Below are 19795 nucleotides of genomic sequence, written 5' to 3'. Positions count from 1 at the left end.
CTCATAATCTAACTCCCTAGCCAGGTGTACTTCTCCTCCTCTGTTTCCTTTTTCTGTCAACGGCACCATCCCTCTAGTCGTCTGAGTGAGAGCCCTCAGAATCATTACTTATCTTTTCTCCTTTATCTCTTTTATATTCTCTTGCTCACCAGGTCCTCTTGATTCTACCTTTCAAATATGTCCCTCCTCTCCATTCCCATTGCTACTGACTTAGTCAAATCTTCATCCTGTCTTACTTGCAGCAGTGCACTAGCCTCTCTACTGCTCTCTACCTCAAATCTTTCCTATATCCATGTATCCCACACTTTATCCACTAAATCTATCTTCTACTTTTTATTTTTAAATATTACTAAAGTAATTCAGATTTCTGGAAAAAATGATAGACTGAGTTGATGTGGATTTTCCCATGCTCCAAACAGAAAGAGCTGAAGAAGGAGTTAAGAAACCACAATGAATAAAAAAGGACACCATGAAAAAAGAACAGATAGATCTGAGAAAGAGCCAAATAAAACTTCTGGAAAAAAATAATAGTCATTGAAATAAAAAACCCAGTGGACAAGTTAAACATCTAATTAAATAGTAGATGAAGAGTGAACTTAGTTTACTGGAAGATAAATGAGGAAATTTCCCAGAATACATCACAGAGAGATAAAAACATGGGAAATATGAAAGAGAAGGCAAAGGACATGGAGAATAGAATGATAAGGTCCAGTAGACATCTGATAGCATTTCTAGGAGGCAAGAGAGAGAAGGGGGGAAGAAGCAATGTTTGAAGTGATAATAACTATATTTCCCAAATTGAATACATAAGATGAATCTCAAGAAGGAAATCAAAATAAATCCTCACAAAGATATATCATAGGGAAATGGCAGAACACCAAAGACAGAGAAATCTTAAAAGCGACCAGAGACAAAATCAGGTTACCTACAAAGTAATGATAATAAAATTGACAATGGACTTCAGTAGCAAAAATAGAATGTCAGAAGTAACAGAATATTTTTGAAATGCTTGAGGGATAAATAAGAATATGGAATTCTATTTTTAGCTAGACAATCATGCAAATGTGAAGGTGGAATAAAGATGTTTTCAAAGATGTTTTATTCCTGGACTCTTAACAAAAGAACTTTTAAGAGATTTACTTCAGGGAAAAGAAAACTGAACACAAAGAATAAGTAGGATGCAAGAAGCAATAGTGAACAAAGAATGGAAAACATTTTGGTTAAGCGAAATAAACATTTACTATAAAATTAAGGTCTACCAGGGGGATTAAAGACAAGGTGGAATTAAAATAGGCAACAAAATGGAAGATGGGAGAAAAGTGGTACAAGAGAAAGGTTGGTAAGGTTTGTGTACAGTTTATGAAGAGAACAGAAGAACAAATTACCTTTAAACTGTGTTATATATGCAAGCTAAAATTCCCCTTCTAAACCAGTAGAGGGGAAAAAAAAGAGAAATAAAGAAAACTCGAATAGAAAACAGGAAAGGAGGAAAGAAAAGACAACAAATACAAAATAAATTGTTTTTAAAAAAAACGAAACACCTAAGTAAAGTATTTAAAATGCAGTGTTAAAGTGTATTTTGCTCTTCTTCATTGGCTGCCTACAGGATGAAATGCAAACTATTCAGCTGAATATGCTAAATCCCTTTATGAGTTGGCCTTGACAACCCATCTAGCCTCATCTAGGCCCACCACTACCTTGTGTGTATCTTAATTCGAGCCATGTGTATTGGTAGTTCCCTCAGCACGGGATCTGCTTCAATTCTCTGATATCTGTTATTCTGTCTAGAATGACCTTATCCCCTCTTCTGTACTTGGCAGGCTCCTACTGTTCTACAAGACTTTTCCTGAAACAAACAAACAGAAAACCAAATGCTTTTCTGTGATCGTTTCCTTGACCTCCACCCTCCTGGGCACAGTAAATATTCTGCATTTCCATAGCACTTTTGAACATACCTCTGCTGGCCAAATTTCATTATAGTATAATTATTTAAATGTCCTTCTCCCTCACCTTGAGCTAATTCATCTTTGAATCTCTGGCACCTGGCACACAGCAGGTTATTTCATAAATGCTTGTTGAATAAAAGATGAATATAGAGAATTCCTAAACAAAGTAGGAGGTTATTAGCACTCAGCAGTTTTCTCGGTTTTTGCAGCTGTGTCTTACCTCCACAATGCTCTTGGTCACAGTAGATCTCCCTCTTCGAAGTTCACTGGCTTCTCTTTCCACAAAACAGAGTGGTACTTTTCCTACAAGGACCAGAGAATCACTAGTGTCTGGAAATATAATTTCAAGGCCCAGATCTTCCAGATTTTTGTGGTAACACCTAAAGAGATAACCTCAAATGTAAAAGAATTACTTCATTCACATTTCAGTATCAGTTCCAAATGCTTGATAGTTTCTCAAAAGCTGCCACAAGCTTTAAAACTTACACTATTTTTCTCACACTTATGGTTGTTTATTTAGATTTTATTATCAAATTTCCTTTTTGAATTACAGTAACCTTTTTTTCCCCCCCTCTTTTCCATTGAGAGAATCAATTCGTTTCTATGTCTTGTTCCTAAATTTTTTATTCTTCACTGAGGAATTGCTAACTTCTCCTTGCTGGCACTTAAAGAAGTCTGGCACAAATAAAAGGGCTAAGAATGTTTTGAATCAGCATTAAAAGCAGGGAGATAATTAACAGCCGGATGAACTGAGAAGTCCTGATTAACGGGATGTAAATAAATGGATCTGCCTCTAATATAAATTATACCCCAGGGAAAAAGATTTATTGGCAGTGGCATATCCCCAAACCTTACATGAATTTAGAGACAATTCTCTCTTTTTTATTTCCAATCATTTGTGCCACCCCGAAGTAGGAAAATGTCCTATCTTGTGACTCATTATATGATTTGTCCCCTCCTTGTGGCCCGGTGTTTTACTTTCTTCTCAGTACGATTATGGTAACAAAAACTAAGAATCTAGAATGTACCAAGGCAAAGCAGAATGGAAGCAATTACTGCAGTAACTTCACTTTCAGAAATAGCACAGCATAAATATTGACCGTTCCAAGAAATGGTGAGAGGACTCTAAGCCAACTGCTGGAAAAAATTATCAGGGAAACTCTATCCTATACTCAATAGCTGTGATATAGTGGAAAGAACAGCATTTGGAGTCAGACGACCTGCATCTGAGTGCCTGCTCCACCACTTAAAACTTGTTATGACCTTGAACAAGTCATGTAACCTCTCTGGGTCTCAGTGCCTCAACTGAGATAAGGAACAAGAGTTATGCTTACACCCTGGCCAGAGAATACACATTAGCAACATCACAACCTCACGGTGATACTAACGATAAGAGTCGCCTTTGTTCCTCTGTCACTGTTATCTCTAGTGGAGGACTTATAGTGGAAGACAGTAATTTTTTTCGACCAGATCCTTGTGGCTGTTGCTTCTCATAGGAACCTATTGAGAGAAAGATGAATGGGTTAAGAGCAGGAAGTGAAGTCTTCCAGATTCAGATAAAAATGAAGACACAGTCATGGAATTATTATAATGCTTAGCAGCATGTTCAATGTTCAGTTTTAGGCTTTGAATTTCCATTATTAAAGTCAAACTAGTAAATATCTAGTTTGTTTATTCACTTTAGCAGTATTTTCTTAAATAAGAAATATAAGACTTAATCTTACATTCAAATGAACAATGCAATGTTCCTGTAGATAGTCAACAAATGTGGTTTCAGTAACAGAAGCTGACTAATATGGATTACTGGGGAGATAAAAGGAGTTTACTTCACAACCCAGTGGCTCAAGAAGGCTCCCTCATTCTTCCAGAAGGATTTCCCAGGCTCTGAAGAGAATCAGTCAGTACTATTCTCAAACGGTCCAGGGCCTAGAGCAAGAAAGTTTTTCCAACACTTTTTATTGTATCTTTCCCAACTCTTAGGTGTTCCTTTGATAAGGAAAAGTGAACATGGAAGTAACATCACTGCCATTCTAGTCCATGAAATACCTCCCTAGGTCCTCACCTAACTCTACAACATTTGGGTTTTTTATCACTTGACCACAGGAGTAAAGATTTTCCTGGTATTTTACACCTTGGGGAACAGACTGCCTCATATGAGAAAAATGGGTAGCAAAGATTAAAAAGCACATATTGACTTTGGAAGAATCCACAACAAATTAGTGATACATGTTGCCTCTGGGGAGAGAAACGAGGTTGGATGAAGGGCAAGGGTAGAAAAGAGACCTTATTTTATTCTTTATTCCCTTTTGTACCTTTCAGACTTGAGCCTATTGGATTATACTACCTATTCAAAAACAAATTAAATTTTAAAATAAAAACAATATATTGGGCCTTCTGAGCCCCCTGGTAGTCTCTGCCTGATGAACTGTGAAGGTAAACCAAGATCACATGGGCTTGTGGAGGGGCAGGGCACATCTTTGTGCTGAAAGTTGTAATAAAGTAGCCTGATCTTTAGGGTTGATGATAAGGATACAGCAAATATGCCTTTGACCATGTGTTAAGACCCACGTGTTTGAATTAGTAAAGTGAACTACTACATTCTTTCAATTATAAGAGAAGCCGTACCAGCAGGCTTCAGCTTCATTTTTTTTAATAGTTTTTTTTTTTTTCAGCTTCATTTTTTAAAACGTACAATTCATCTTTTTTCACAACAGTCACAGTTAGAAAAACGCTTTCAGGTACATTAATTCTGCTGGGTAGTCTCGAATCTTTCCTGGTCCTCAGCAGATCCTTACCAATGGTCAGCTGCTCCAGTCGGATGCGCTCGTGGGCAGCATGCTGGTCCACCAAGACTAGCAGGTTTCCACCTAGAAGACCAGCAAGCACCACGGGGTTTCAAATTCTCAGGTCAAGATTAAAATAATCATGTTGTGTTGAGGGAGAAAAAGCTTAATTCAAACTATTTAACAACATGAGCATAAGAGAAGCATACAAACTGAGCAGTAACTTACAACTGTATCTTTTACTTCCTAAAAAGTTAAAGTTATGGGAAAAACTACAACAAATGTATCCCTGATGAAAAACTCTTTAGTTCATTAGTATTTCATTTCTAAAACACGGTGGAAGCCCTACATTCTTAATGTTTAAATACTGATTTTGCTTTATTAATTCAAATTTGATACAATGAAGGATCATTAAACCACACATTGGATAAGCAGCTGACCTTGATTCGCAAGCTGCCCCAGAACCCATGAAGCATTCTACTACTTTAGATCAGAGGTCAGCAACATTTTTCTGTGAAAGGCCAGACAGTAAATAGTTTAGGCTTTTGGGACACATGGTTTCTGTCACAACTACTCAAATATTTATTCTGAACCAAAGCTGCCATAGACATGTGAATACTGTAGCTATGTTCCAATAAACTTTTTACAGACAGTGAAATATTAATTTCATATAATTTTAATGTGTCAAAAAATATAACTCTTCCTTTGCTATTTTTTTTTACTATTTAAAAATGTAGTATACCTGAAACTAACGTAACACGGTAAATTAACTACACGTCAATTAAAAAAAAAAAGTAAAAACCATTCTTATCTCCCTGGCTGTACAAAAACAGGTTATGGCTGGATCCGGCCCCCAGGCCACAGTTTGCCTTGCTTTAGACTCAGGCTTTGCAATCTTTGAACAGCAGACAAATCACCTGGGGATAGTATTAAGATGCAGATTCTGATTCAGTAGGTTAGGGGTGGGACACAGATTGTGCAAGTCTAACAAACTCCCGGGTGATGTTATTTACAGACCTTGATTTTGAGTGGCAAGGCTTTACACTCTCAGGTGCAAGAGAGAAGCAGAATGTCCTGACCCCAAAGCCAAACCTACAGGGAAATAAATCCCTTTCTTACTGACAGGAGGACTGATTCTCAATTACATTAGTACATCTTTTTAGCTTGTAATTTTATTACTTTTGGCCAAAGGGTTGAGGTTTATTGTTATGGATTATATTGAAATAAAAGTTCTCCTCTTGAATTTGATCAAACTAGATGATGCCTATTTTTCCTATTTCTACTGAAGATTAAAAAAATTGTTTGTATGACACCATCAAATTCATGGCGTAAGAGCTACTGACTTGAAAAATAAAAAGATTATAATTTTTCTGACAGCATGTTCAACCACATAAAAGGCCCCCAAATGTTGAATTTTCAACTCCTTTGAGGATAGGAGGAGTTGCAGCTGGTTGTGATGAATACTGAACATCCTGTATTGGGCAGAACAATGGAATAAATAATAAATTATGAGGGAGTAACCTCAAACTCAAAACCTGAGCCAATGTGAATTACCAAGAGTCAGGGACCCTACGAAATCAATCCTGCACTTGACTCTGGAGGAATGATTTATAGTCTACAAAATGTTCACGACATTTTCCATTCCTTGAATGAAGCAGAATATATGAAGGTAATTTACTCATGTCAGAACTGTATTTTTGATATTCCAAAATAACAGAATAGAAGCTTCATCAGGGCAAGGATTTTTGTCTGTTATATTCCTGGCATGTATAATAGCACCAGGCACATAACAGGCACTCAATAAATATTTACAGAATAAATGAATGAATCCTTATTCTTTAGAGGATCATAACTGAACAACTGAATTTTATTATAGGTGGAAACATGCAATAAAAAATGCCATTATATGGCATTAATTTCACAATAATTTAAAACAATAATATATTTATCCATTTAAAAATATGTGCAAATATTAAAATAAAAGTAAGTCAATGATAGGAATAGGTTGCTTTTGGTATTTGTGAGCAACAATAAAAATACTTATATTTTGATTTAGAAAAATTTTTTATATAAAAGTACTCCTTGGTGGCAGCTAACCAATACAGTGACAATCCAAAATCTCAAAGAGAAATTTAAATATCTGGAGATTTTGTGGCTACACCCATCTCAGGTGCCATTAGTAGAGATTTTGGTATTAAACAACAAAGAATTCCAGGTAATCAAAACTTTAGAAAACAATCTATTCACTTTCTAGAAGTAGTAATACTACGAGAATTTGACCTTCACTCATTCTATATTTATGATAATTACGACAAAACTTTTGGTTACTTTACCTTTGATCTGTGATGACATTTACTAAATAAATTTATACTGTGAACATGATAAAAAAGAATATTTTGAAGTACAAAGAGAATGAACTGCTTTCAGACTTTAGAAGCTCTCGCCTGCAGGTCTACCTATGGGGAGCCGACTCCTCCAGTGGTGCTCAGGACTCAGCCACTCAGGCCTTTTCCAGAACCTGACAGGATCAGGCATTCCTTGTAAATGGCTCGAGAAGATTCTGGAGTCTCTCCTGTCCTATGTCTTTTCTGAAACAGCTCTCATTTGAAGTCCCTGACCTCCACACTCTGGAAACCTAACAGATATTTTTTGGTCCTCATCTTAACCTCTCGGCAGCACTTAGTACAAAGTCTTGGCTTTGCAACACAACCTTTGCTTGTTTTCTTCCTATTTTTGTTCTTTCATAATCTCTCTTGCTGGTTCACCCTTTTCTGCCCAGCTATTAAATGGCAGAATTACTCTAGATTCAGAATCTCTCTTCCGCTCCTCACTCTTCACTCTCCTTCTAGGTGATAAAATTTAGACACATGACTCCGGTGACCGACTTTATGCGGACAAGTCAGATTTAGATCTCCATGTCAGAAGGCTTCTCGCATCCTAGACCTGTAATATTCCTGACACACTCTTGAACATTTCAAAGGGATTTCAGACTGAACTCACGATCCTCACCCTTCTTGCTTCTTCTCCAACCTCGTCCTGCAACATCATCCACTCAGTCACACAGGTCAGAAAACCAGGAGTCATCTTCGATATGCCTTCCCCATATCCAATCCATCACCAAGTCCTGCTGACTTTATCTCCTAAATATCTTTCTCTCTAGGTCACCCTGATCCCAGCTGACCATCATTTCTTAGATATTGCAACATCCTCCTAACAGTCTCTCTACAGTTACTGGGGCTCCATCTCAACACCGGCTCCAGGCTCCACACTGAAGCCAGAGCAGTATTTTCAAAATGCACGTGTGATGTGACATGTGCCGCTGCGAAAACAAACAATAAAAAAGAAAACAAAAAGCCTTCAATAGTTTCCAATTGGTGTTGGGACAAAGACAAAGCTTGTAATTGGTCTTTAAGACCTGGCTGCAACCTACTTGTCTAGTCTGTCTCCTGCTCTCACACAAGGAAGGGCTTGCCCTGCTTCCTAACACTGAAGGAGAGGAAAGCACAGATTGCCTACTATTCCCTCGGCCCAGAATACTCCTCCCTCCTTTCCTTACCTAGTTAACTTATACTTCAGATCTCCCTTTACCCACAAAACCTTCCCTGACTTCCCTACTAAATCAAATCTCCCAATACAGATTCTTACAGCATCTTGTTTCTCTCCTCCATAACACCAGAGTTAAAATGTTAATTGTTTGTGTAACTACCTGTTTCTCTTGCATGTATATTTTCTCCCACCATTGTATCCCTAGCATAGTCCCTGGCATGCAACAGGCACTCAATGAATATTTGTTGAATGAGTTAATGTTATTATTTACAAATTGTTGTTGTTTTATTAAAGCAGGTCACCAAGAGATTATATGTAACTCTTGATAAATCTATCAGAGTTCATCATATAAACTTTCTATTATTATAAAGGGAACACATTAAAACATTATTAAAAAGTCAAAGACTATAAAATATTTTAAAGAGTAAAAGATGAAATTTCCCCTCTGCCCATTTCCATTCTCACTCCCAAGGTAACCACTCTTAATAGTTTAACATGTATATACATGTCTATGTGTATGTATATAAAACTAAATGTACTTTAAAACTGTTGTTTCATAATATTAATTTAGCTTGGTTTTCCCTAATCTGTCCAAATCATTGAAACTGTATCGTATATAAAAAAATAACCTTAAAAGGAGGGTGTCAGAAGACCAGCTGGGGCTTCCCTGGTGGTGCAGTGGTTAAGAACCTGCCTGCCAATGCAAGGAACACAAGTTCGAGCCCTGGCCTGGGAAGATCCCACATGCCGCGGAGCAACTAAGCCCGTGCGCCACAACTACTGAGCCTGCGCTCAAGAGACCGTAAGCCACAACTATTGAGCCTACGTGCCACAACTACTGAAGTCTGCGCGCCTAAAGCCTGTGCTCCACTGCAAGAGAAGCCACCACAATGAGAAGCCCACGCACCACAACCAAAAGTAGCACCTGCTCACCACAACTAGAGAAAGCCCGCACACAGCAATGAAGACCCAACGCAGCCAAAAATTTAAAAAGCAAACAAATAGGGCTTCCCTGGCGGCGCAGTGGTTGAGAGTCCGCCTGCCGATGCAGGGGACGCGGGCTCGTGCCCCGATCTGGGAGGATCCCACGTGCCGCGGGGCGGCTGGGCCCGTGAGCCGTGGCCGCTGAGCCTGCGCGTCCGGAGCCTGCGCTCCGCAACGGGAGAGGCCGCGGTGGTGGGAGGCCCGCGTGCCGCAAAAAACAAACAAACAAACTAATTAACTAAATTTAAAAAATAAAAGAAGACCAGCTGGTTACTGAGGCTGAACCTCATTCTTACCTGCCTCACCGTTCTCTTCAGTCTTAGTGCTCATTACACAGGCAATAAACTTGTTATCCACTTGCTGGAGAACCTGCCATACATTCAAATAAGTGTTACAATACTAAATAAAGATTAACAGAGGCTTATCTGCATGGAGACAAAACTGTACTTAATTTAAAGTTGTTTGCATTATAACATTCATATCTAAGACTGAGGACAGGTGCTGATGAACCTGAGGGAGTCATTAGGCAGGAAAAAAGAATTAGGCAAGTAGAGTGATCAGAAGACAAAAGGAGAGACTACAAGGAAACAGACTGAGGCATCTAAGAGGGTTATGCTAATAAAACTTCAGAGTAGACTTGAAATGTTCCCAACAGAATGACTCTTATTAACAGGTGATGTGACCAGAGATTTATTAATAGGACCAGAGACTGCTAACAAATAGGTCTGAAAAAAATTTGGAAAATGTATGCAAAAGCAAGGATACCCATCTTGTAGGAGCTAGTCCATTAAAGCAGTAAGTTAAAAGCCACCAGTGGCTTCAGACCTTGGTGGCTCTGCTTCTGCCTAGATCGGTCTAACCTAATTCGTTTCCATACTGAAAATAAGGAGATGAAGACAGCCTGAGTGGTGTAGAGAGAGGGCAAACTAGAAAAGCAGATGTCCTTCTGTTAATGGAACTCCTCAATCTGGGGTCTCCTAAGCCATATCATTTGTAGCCTCATACAATAGAGGGTCATTTGAAAAGGGGCATTGTTGCACAGTTAAGGACAATGTCTCTACACTACTTAGTTGATTTACAAATTATTATTTCAATATAGAAAGTCAATATATAATCCTTGAAACTGTGAGCCTGAATCCATAATTCATCCCTCCAAACCTGCTCACACTACAAAGGACACTTTTGTCTTTGTAATTATAATTAATCCTTCGCTTTTTCTTCTGATGATAAAAGTTTCAGTAAGATTAAAAAGAACACATGTGCCTTGACCAGGATGGTCTATATCATCAAATAAATCCAATTTCACAAGAGTTAGTCTAGCTTAGGTCTTATATATATATATATATATATATATATATATATATATATATATATATATATATATATATATATATATATATATATACATATTTTAATGAGATTTTAAAGTCAATCTTTTACCTGCATCGAGTGAATCATTTCTTTGGTGAAACGATAAGGATACAAGATGTTGTGAATTTTAACTGCTAGGCTCTCAGCCTGGCCGCTGCTAACGTTAACAGCAACCTAGAAAGACCCAGAACAAACGTCATTTACATTGTAATCTTTTATGTCTGCAGAACTGTTTTACCAAAGATCTTAAAGTGCTTTACAAACATTCATTTTCACAGAACCTGTTAGAGGTGGGTTGAATTCAGGGAACTTATAAAAATTCAAAAGGCTTTATGAATTATTACTCTTAAATAATAATTTTTGTGTATACACAAAATTACTGACAAAAACCAATACTTTCAGAATAACAATTTGCCTGCGCTTCATGAGCAAGTCCTTAAAGACATCTGAACTGATGAATCAGTAACAAATGCTCATATACTCTACACCCGTATTACAACACACAAAGCACATTGTGCGATAACCCACTGAGGAGAGGACGCACACTCAGGTCCAATGGTGAACTGTTCCTCTAGCAGAAGATTCACTGCTTTATCTAATGATAACAGTTTTTAGTACCACCACCCTAAATACCTGCCAAAGCTGCAAGTCAGGGTTTCTGAGAGTGGTAAACACATTCACTATTCACACGGTGGTTACACATGTCTAATGCAAAATGTCCGAGCTTCCAAACTGCTATGAATTCTGATTCCTCCTCTCTACAGTAAATACTAATTTCCAAATAACTTATTTGGAAACATGCTTACTTGCCATTCATAATTACAAATGAATATAGTCATTCATGCCTATACCCAATTTAAATGAAATTCTAATTTTTAAACAACAAGCAAAGAAAAATTGCTGCAGACCTACCTCTGGATAACGGGCAAATACTGGGTTGTCCCATTCTGAGAACAAAGACTGAAGCGATTCAGGACCAACAGCACCATCCCCAGTAGCTACAGCAAAAGGGGACAAGTAAAGTTGGCATCAAGGGCCTCAGGGAAGAGGGTGAATGGTGAATGGTGTCTCATGCTTGGTGTGGTGCAGCCTCGAGACCAAAGATCAGACACATTGTTCCCACATTCTGCAAATGCACAGTGTTTGCTGTATCTCTAAATTGTTTTGATCTGTTACTTTTTAAACTAAACTTGATGACTGTATCTTCTGGCATTATAGCTTTTTCTCCAAACTATTTTCACCAGATATTTCAGAATACAAGTCCAGAAGAAACACCAGTCCAAATTAGTAGCCTCACTTCTTTTAGGTAAAAATGTACCTTATCTATTTTTAGAAATGAAGAAAAGAAAAATGATAAATGTCTGTAGCTTTTTTTGCAGATAAGAATTTTGCTTATATAAAACGAATGCAATATGGACTCAGCTCCAGTCTTTAAAAATAAGAAACATTTTCTCAATCACAAGACACCACAGACTGCATGATCACACAGTATTGACCTCGTCTGGAAAAGTAATTTCTGATCTAAATGCATGCACTGAATTATTTAGTTCTGCTGTTAAATAGGACCATGGGGAATTCCTGGTTCCAGGAAGGCACAGCTGGCACTGCTTTGTTTTCTTTAAGCCAGGTGGCACAGTATGTACTAGGTGTTCTGGCAATCTCTGTTAATGCCCCTACCTCTGTTATTCTGTCTCATCACAGTCCTCTCTTCACGAGCTCTAGGAAGGAAAGGAAGAACGAGGTCGCTTCTAAAAGGATGACACCTGTACTGAGATCCTAAAGATAAAAAAGAAAAATCTAGACATTTGAACTAAAAAAATAAACTATTAAAAAATTAAGTTACATAAAATCTCTTTCTGCACAAACTGAATTAAGACATAAGGCAGACGACTAAACAACAGATTGAGTCAGAAGTTCTTTAATGCAATTACTCTGCTAACTTAGGAATCTGCATTCATGCTTAGTCCTATTAGCCATCTAAATCAGACAGAATGAGGAAGAATAGATCCCCAATTTACATGCCTCTTACTCCCAATGTAAGTGTCTCTCTATATGTGTGTGTGCCCCGTATGTGTCTAACATTTATCTCATCATATTATAATTGTTTAGATGGCTGTCCTCCCTAATAGACTGTGGACTCTTGAAAGCAAAGCCAGTTAATCTGCAATGTGGCAGCTCCAAGCACAGTGTGAATGACCAGCAAATGAGTGAATACATGAATAGATGAATGAATGAAATGTTCTCAACTTAAATTCCAAAGTCCAGTAAGATCTGGCCCAAATTCTACCCTCCTCTCTGAAGGATGGTAAGATTTGAGTTTTAGGAACAATGCTGAATTTGACAGTTTTGAACAGGGGCAAAACATGATGAAACTATTATTTCAAAAAGATAAATCTGTTGGACAAGAACTGGAGAGAGAGAAATTCAGAATGATAAAAGGAAAGTGTGAGGCGAAATAAGGTTGTGTCACTATTAACAGAAAGGACAGCGTTAAAGACATTTTAAAGAAGAAAACTACCAGGGCTTGGAGACTTGACACTATTCCTTAAAATTACCTGTATAGATCATCTCTTCTGTGCAATTAAATTTACCTCTTAACAGTTCATCTCATGGGATGTTTTATGTGTGGTTCAGCAAGTCCTACTGTTCTGCTACGCACCAGCCATTTCCAGAAAGGTAACCCCCTCTGTGAATGGAGGGTGCTCAGAAGCCATCTTTTCTTCGAACTAGTTTCTAGACCTTAACTACTTAATGCCTCATTGTGAATCTCTGACTTAACATGACTCTCAGAAGTTCACCACAAGACTTGCTAATGCAGACGTTAAGCAGGTCGGAGTGTTTTACACATCTAGATTTGTTTAACAGGAGTAGATGTTTAGGTTGAGTATGGCAGCCAAGATTGCCCCCCTTTGTTTTAGCAACAACCCTCTCAGTTTAATGTGATCCAGTTATTTTTTTGTCACCATATCAGAAGCAGTTGCGTTTCAGGAAGACGAGGTGCCAGTGCCTTAGATTTACCTCTGCTAAGCATTCACTATAAATCAGGACACAAAACTACATACGCTGAGAAACACGTTTGTCTTTACGAGCCGCCTGCTAGTCTCAGGAGCAGGTACTGAAGAAAACGGTTTTCTTCTGTTTGCTACTTTGAAAGTCACTACAGTGATTATTTTTTTCACAAGGAAAAAAAACTGGAAACCATTGAAAAATAAAAGTCTTACTTAACCTTAAATCAATCAGAGCCTCCTGTTAGAGATACTTATCCTAGGGAGAAATTATAAGTTAATTTGCAATTACCTTCATACTATTTACATTCTTTTGCAACATTCAAGACTCTGAATACAGATGAACATTTAAATGCTTATCATCCTGATGCAAAACCAAGATTATTGCCAGATGGAAATCAGTTTTGCCATCTCCCAACATCTGGCTCTCAACACACTGCCAAAACAATGTCACTTTTAATGCTGACTGAGACCTGGAAACTCAGAGTCCTAGCCTAGGCTCCACTGTGGCCTTGTGGTCTGATCTAAAAGCCACATTATTGTCTTTCTGAATAACAGTCACTTATACAGATCAAGATTATTAGCATATGTATTATAATAAAGTACATTTGAAAAGTATGATTATAAAAATACATACTTAAACTATAGTCCCAAAATTTATGGTCAAGTTTCTTTCTTTAAAAAAAAAAAGTTTATAAATATACTACTGTACTGAGCCATAGATTTTCCTGGGAAACCTAGGATGATTACAGGATCACTCTGGCCCTTTACCTGGGAGCTGCAGAGAGCAACTTCCAGAAAAATACCATGCTGGCACTGCAGGTGCCTTTAAAGACAAATTACTTAGAGAGTAGTGTGTTTGGGAGAGAGGGGAAAGTGGGGTAGGGAAACACTGTAGATCTTCTCAACTATCAATAGCACCATTTTCATTAAAAACTGTCTCACCCTCTTGCACCTACCTACACCCATAGACACACATACATACACTTCCATTCTGTATCATTCTTTCACTGTATTTTTATGTTTAAATAATAATGGACCAGGAGAATTTTCACATACATTTTATAATTAAGCTTCAAAATGTTCTATCTGCTGAGATAATCTCTTTGAACATGATTCTCTTACTCCTCAGCCATTAGTCCCACCTTCCAAAGCATTCATACCAGTGAACACCATATACTTACCATTCTCAAGTAGAACATCCACAGCCAGAGTTGTCAGGTCTTTAGTACAAGCAGCCCGGACGTCCTCAGTAGGAGCAGTGAATGTGCTAAGTCCTGTTAGCTTGTTGATGTAAACCATTCTTCCCAGGGCTACATCAAAATGCTGCTGCCAATCCAAAGAACATGTGTTGGACTCTTCATTATCAGAACAAGTTCTTGCTATAGATTCCTCACTCTGACAACAAGGTCCATTTTGGCCAGCTGTGGAATCTTCTCCGTGACTCACTAACATTCTACGTGGAGAGTCAGGACTTCCAGTCTGTTGTTCTGAAGCTAGAAGAACATCTGAATCCTTACCGATAACTGTAGAATGACCATAGGGCAGTACTAAAGGAGTTTCTGACATCACAGAGTTCTCTGTTGTATTGTTGTTAGGATATGTTTCACTGTCTTTATTGAAGAGATTACCCTGTGTGACAGAGTCGGACACTGGGATGTTGCCACTTTCTGTTTTTCTTTGCTCATTTTTAAATAACTGACAAGAATCTAAGGTTAACCCACTGGACAAGTCACTGTCTTTCCTACTGGAATCTGATTGTGGAAGTTCATTAAAATGACTAGTCATCTCCATCGTTTGAGTCTCTCTTTTGGAGCCTTTGAATCTGGATAATTTAGAGGCTAGTGATTCAGGTGACTTCTCAACATCCAAAGGCTTTCTGTTAAAATGAGATAACTCCTGTAGGGTTATAGGGCTTTCTCTTAAGCAACGCATCTGTTCTTCCCAACAACTGTCTTCCTCGGAGAATGGTAACTTTTCTGAATAAAACACGTGACTTACTGCTTGACAACTACTATTTGAATCATCATGTTTCATAGTAGTGATTTTACAAATGCCAGCGTTGTCGAAGTGGTTTTTGTCTTTCCACAGAATGTCAGGTTCGACCTGAGGATTGAGATTGGTAGTGATTTCTAAAGTGTTATTTTCCTCCACTTCTGTATTCAGAGGATTTTTAACCTTCCCATATTGCCTCTTAAACTTCTCTAAAGATCCTAGTTGTGAACTTAAGCTTAGCTTCTTATGAGCTACGGGTTTGGCAGAACAAATCAACGTACCTGTTTTCTTACTACCATTTGAAACATGTCTACCCCAAGAGAAAGAGGATGCGTCAGGTGGTAAGCAACCTGTGTGCGATTTTTTACTACTCTCCTGAAAAGTAGCAACATTTTTATAAGTTGCTACAGGTTTGTTCTCTAGGCCATAACTTGTATTTGTTCTGCACAATCTTTTGTTGGGCAGTTGAGCAAATTCTTTACTTAAAGTGGTGGTTAAATCTTTGGTGTTTGGAGCCTCAAATGAATGGCATGTTCTATTTCCAAATGTCTCTTTGGCACTCACAGGACCAGGTTGAACATGATTTTTAAATAAATGTTCTGTTTCAGTTGATTTAGTTTGCTCATTTTGTACCACATGAGTTATGAAGCCAGTGGAACATAATTTAACTTGCCCATAACTAAAAACATTTATTCCTCCACAATTACTAGGTTCATTTTTTCTTTTCTCTTCTTCGCTCTGAGCACCATGTGCTCCTGACAATGTTGTCTCAACAGGCAGAGGTTGGCATCCCATTTCAGTAGCATCTTTAAATCTCTCTGGTTGATTCTGAATTCTATTATTTTTCAGGATGTTGGCAGCCATGCCATTAGCAGTAGTACTTACATTCTGTATTTCTAGACCTTCTCTACTCCCCTCAAAGTGATAAAGTGTCTGAAAAGGGCTTGAAAACATTTCTGAACTGGTTCCACATGGGTTTTCTGAAGAGTTAAGTTCCAAGCAAGATTTTTTATGTTTCTCATTTGCTCCTGATTCTGATGCTTCAGCTGTCTCTTGTTCTAAGATCCTTGACTCTGAGCAAGCGCTATCTTCGTTTTGTAAAGATGACTCCATTTTACTATGGGCTGGCCCATCGGATTTGTAAGTGTATAAAAATGAATCATCTGTCTTTTTTCTGATAGCTTCCGAATCCCTAGAATTCTGTGTGTTTATGTTTTCTACAGGAGCTTTTCTTTTCACAGCTTTTGACTGCAAATTAAACATTTCACAGGAATCCAAAATATTATTACATGCTTCTTGGAAATTGACCTGGTCACACTTCTCATCAGAGGACACTTGCTTCTGAAGAGTGGCACTAAATAAACTAAAATCATTTTCTTCACTAAATTCCTTAAGGTCTTCACTTGATAATTCCACAAATAATTTTTCTTTCTTTAAAAACATTTTTACTCCTTCCTGAATGCAAACCAAGACAGTATCCCAGTTCTGAAACTCAATCAGAGTTTTTGCTGGCTCCAAGCACACGTCATACTCACAGAAGTGGCACTGCATGTTGATTACATATATACCATGGAGTTCTGGGTTAGACCGATGCCGAGGACTTGAATTCATTTGCCTACTGGCAGAGCCGTTCTTTGGCTTGCATATAATGCTTTCTTTCCTTAATAAAAAGTCAATGAGTTTATGCAACTTTGTCCTTAAAACTAGCCTCTTGTTCACAAACAAAAACTGCATATTCTTATTATAATGTGCTTCAGAGCTGATATAGCCACTAAGCTCAAACTCCTTATATTTAAAATCTATTTCTCTTAACTTTTGGGACTTACCCAGTCCATAAATTTGACAAAATCGGGAACATATGTCTTTGGTTTTAGGGAGCTGAAGAACCATGGAACCAGAAACATCATTTCTCAAAGAGAAAGAAATGGAAGGGTGCATGAGTGAGAGAGCTTCTATCCTCTGCCTAACCTTCTCAAACTCCAGTCTAGGATCCATGCATTTCCTCCTTACAGGTAACTGATAAAATAGGTTATATACGGTGACTGTTGTCCCAGCACTTGGTCGAGTCAGGTCAGCTTCACAAGCTTTCAGGACTTTTCCATTCTGAAACAGCTTCACAAAAGTTTTCATTGACTTGTTTTTCTTGGATGAAATTTCCACAGCACTGGCCATGTCAGCTATACTGGCCAAGGCCTCCCCTCGGAAACCATAAAACCTTGGATTCTCCAAGTCCTGTACAGAGTCGCATTTACTAGTGAAATAACGATTTCCCACCTTGTCTACATCATCACTCCCCATCCCAAATCCATTGTCTATCACCTGAACTTGGAAGGTTTCCATGTTTACCCTGACAGCCACGCATTTTGCTTCAGCATCAATACTATTGAGGGCAAGCTCCTCAGCACATTGCCCTAAGGAGCATATAGCCAAACCAGAACGCAACCTGGCTTGTACTTCAACTGACAAGCACTTGATCATGGCAGGTAGAAAGCTGGTGAGAAAGCCAGGCACTGGTTCCCTTTTCTGACTGGAAATAATTGCCTGTGGGAGGAAAAACAAAACAAAACACACACACACGTATTTAAAGCTTCAGAGTTACATGGCATCAACAATTTCTCTCAAGCTTTATAAAGAAATATTTGAGGTAAATGAAATCTCTTACTAAACCACATTGTAAAACAAAACAAAACAAATTATAGCTCTGATCTCTAGGCAGATCACACAGCTCTTGTTTGGTGCAATGGATTTAACATCCAAAACAGCATTCATAATTTCATAATTTTTACTGCACCTCTCTAAATCCCATATGCCCTAAAGTGAAACCATAATCACACTTGAAGTTGACCTGCAAAGACATGTTCAAAATGCTAATCACTTCACCAAAAACAGATGCCTAAATTCCGCTAAGAAACATTAGCTAGAAATTATTCATGAAAAAAAAGTCCAAGCTAGTTTCATAACATTTATACATTACACAATAACCATGACTTTTAGAAAAATCTTATAATGAAGTGTTAAGACACTGTAATAACTAGGGTGAAGGAACAAGAGGAAATTAAATCAAATTATGTCAAGAGATTAAGATTAATAATAATTATTATTATTATTGGCTAAATGTCGTTATCTCAGGGGAAACAGACTAAGAATGGGAAAGGATAGGCAGGAAAATTCCTTGTCATTATAAGCTGTTCTGTATTTGATTTTTAAATCTTGTTCATGTATTACTTTGATAAGTTTTCAGAAGGCCCTTACTATTATTTTGTATTTTTGCCTTTACAGATGGCTTCAAACTACCTTGGCAATAATCATGATGGCAAGGGGCTGTTTAAACTTGATTTTAGGTTTGCTGGCAGGTTAAAAAAAAATAAGATTATAGTGCAATTAAAGGTCCCCGCCCTTCACAGCTGAGAGCAGCATGGGGGGGACCTCTCGCAAGTGGTAGGGCTAGTTTTTCAAACCCAGTAAAATCAGAGCGATAATTGCAGATCTGATGATTTCTAACATCATGAACTTTGCGGCCGGCAAAAAATGAGAGGTAAACGTTTAATAAGTATTCCGACTGCTACCCAACTCAACGATTTCCTGATTATATCCCCGTCCTTTCAGGGCTCCTGGGACAAATGGGACGACTCCATCCGGGTTCTGAGCTAATAAGAAAGCTTCGGGGAGCAGGGCGGAGGCCGCCTAGCCCGCCAGACCCAAGCTCCACCCCCATCCCCTCCCCGAGCTGGCAACCAGAAACCCTAGCCTGCCCAGGCTCGCGGCGCCCCGCTGAAGGCAGGCCAGGGGGCCTCCCGGAGCCCCTGCGCAGCGGGTCCGTAAAGCTGGCCCGCAGCGGTCGCCAGGGCCCTTCTAGTGGTAGAAGAGCTCCCGGAATCATCCTTTCGTCGCGTGCTTTTCCCCAAGTCACCTCGTATCGCGCCTCAGCAACTCCCTGACACCAACCGCCTCGGACGCCGGACGCGCGCACGTTGGCTTGCAAGGCTCGTGCACGCGAGGCTCATGCATGCGCGAGCCCGCGAGCATGCGCTTCTCAGCTGCCCCGCCGAGAACACCCTCTCGTCCGTGACACCCCAATGCGCATGCGCACCAGGTGTTCCCGGCTTCGGTACTCGTGTGTCCCAAGGTCTCTTCTCACTAGTACCCCGAATTCTCAATCCTTATC

The 19795-nt window shown here is 38.7% G+C and overlaps 2 protein-coding genes across 7 annotated transcripts in view; one reads left to right on the top strand and one right to left on the bottom strand.

The window, feature by feature from the left end:
- Positions 1-19694, bottom strand: part of MLH3 (mutL homolog 3) — a 28632-nt gene extending 8938 nt beyond the window's left edge. For 2 of the 5 annotated variants that reach the window (XM_059055762.2, XM_067028066.1), the window contains exons 1-9: positions 19541-19617; positions 14820-18171; positions 12308-12406; positions 11543-11628; positions 10700-10804; positions 9556-9628; positions 4742-4813; positions 3335-3446; positions 2167-2326 (exon numbers count right to left, since the gene is read on the bottom strand). In XM_059055762.2, the coding sequence (XP_058911745.1) occupies positions 2167-2326; positions 3335-3446; positions 4742-4813; positions 9556-9628; positions 10700-10804; positions 11543-11628; positions 12308-12406; positions 14820-18108 (3996 nt within the window). In that variant the 5' untranslated portion in view covers positions 18109-18171; positions 19541-19617. Of the gene's footprint in view, positions 1-2166; positions 2327-3334; positions 3447-4741; positions 4814-9555; positions 9629-10699; positions 10805-11542; positions 11629-12307; positions 12407-14819; positions 18172-19540 lie in introns of all 5 variants that reach the window. The other 3 variants (XR_010839464.1, XM_067028065.1, XM_067028067.1) reach the window with 3 other exon arrangements.
- Positions 1-19795, top strand: part of ZC2HC1C (zinc finger C2HC-type containing 1C) — a 65019-nt gene that overhangs the window by 21835 nt on the left and 23389 nt on the right. The window lies entirely within an intron of this gene.

This window comes from Kogia breviceps, chromosome 3 (assembly GCF_026419965.1).
Source record: "Kogia breviceps isolate mKogBre1 chromosome 3, mKogBre1 haplotype 1, whole genome shotgun sequence".
NCBI classification, from domain to species: Eukaryota; Metazoa; Chordata; class Mammalia; order Artiodactyla; family Physeteridae; genus Kogia; species Kogia breviceps.
This window is presented reverse-complemented; position numbering and strand designations above follow the sequence as displayed.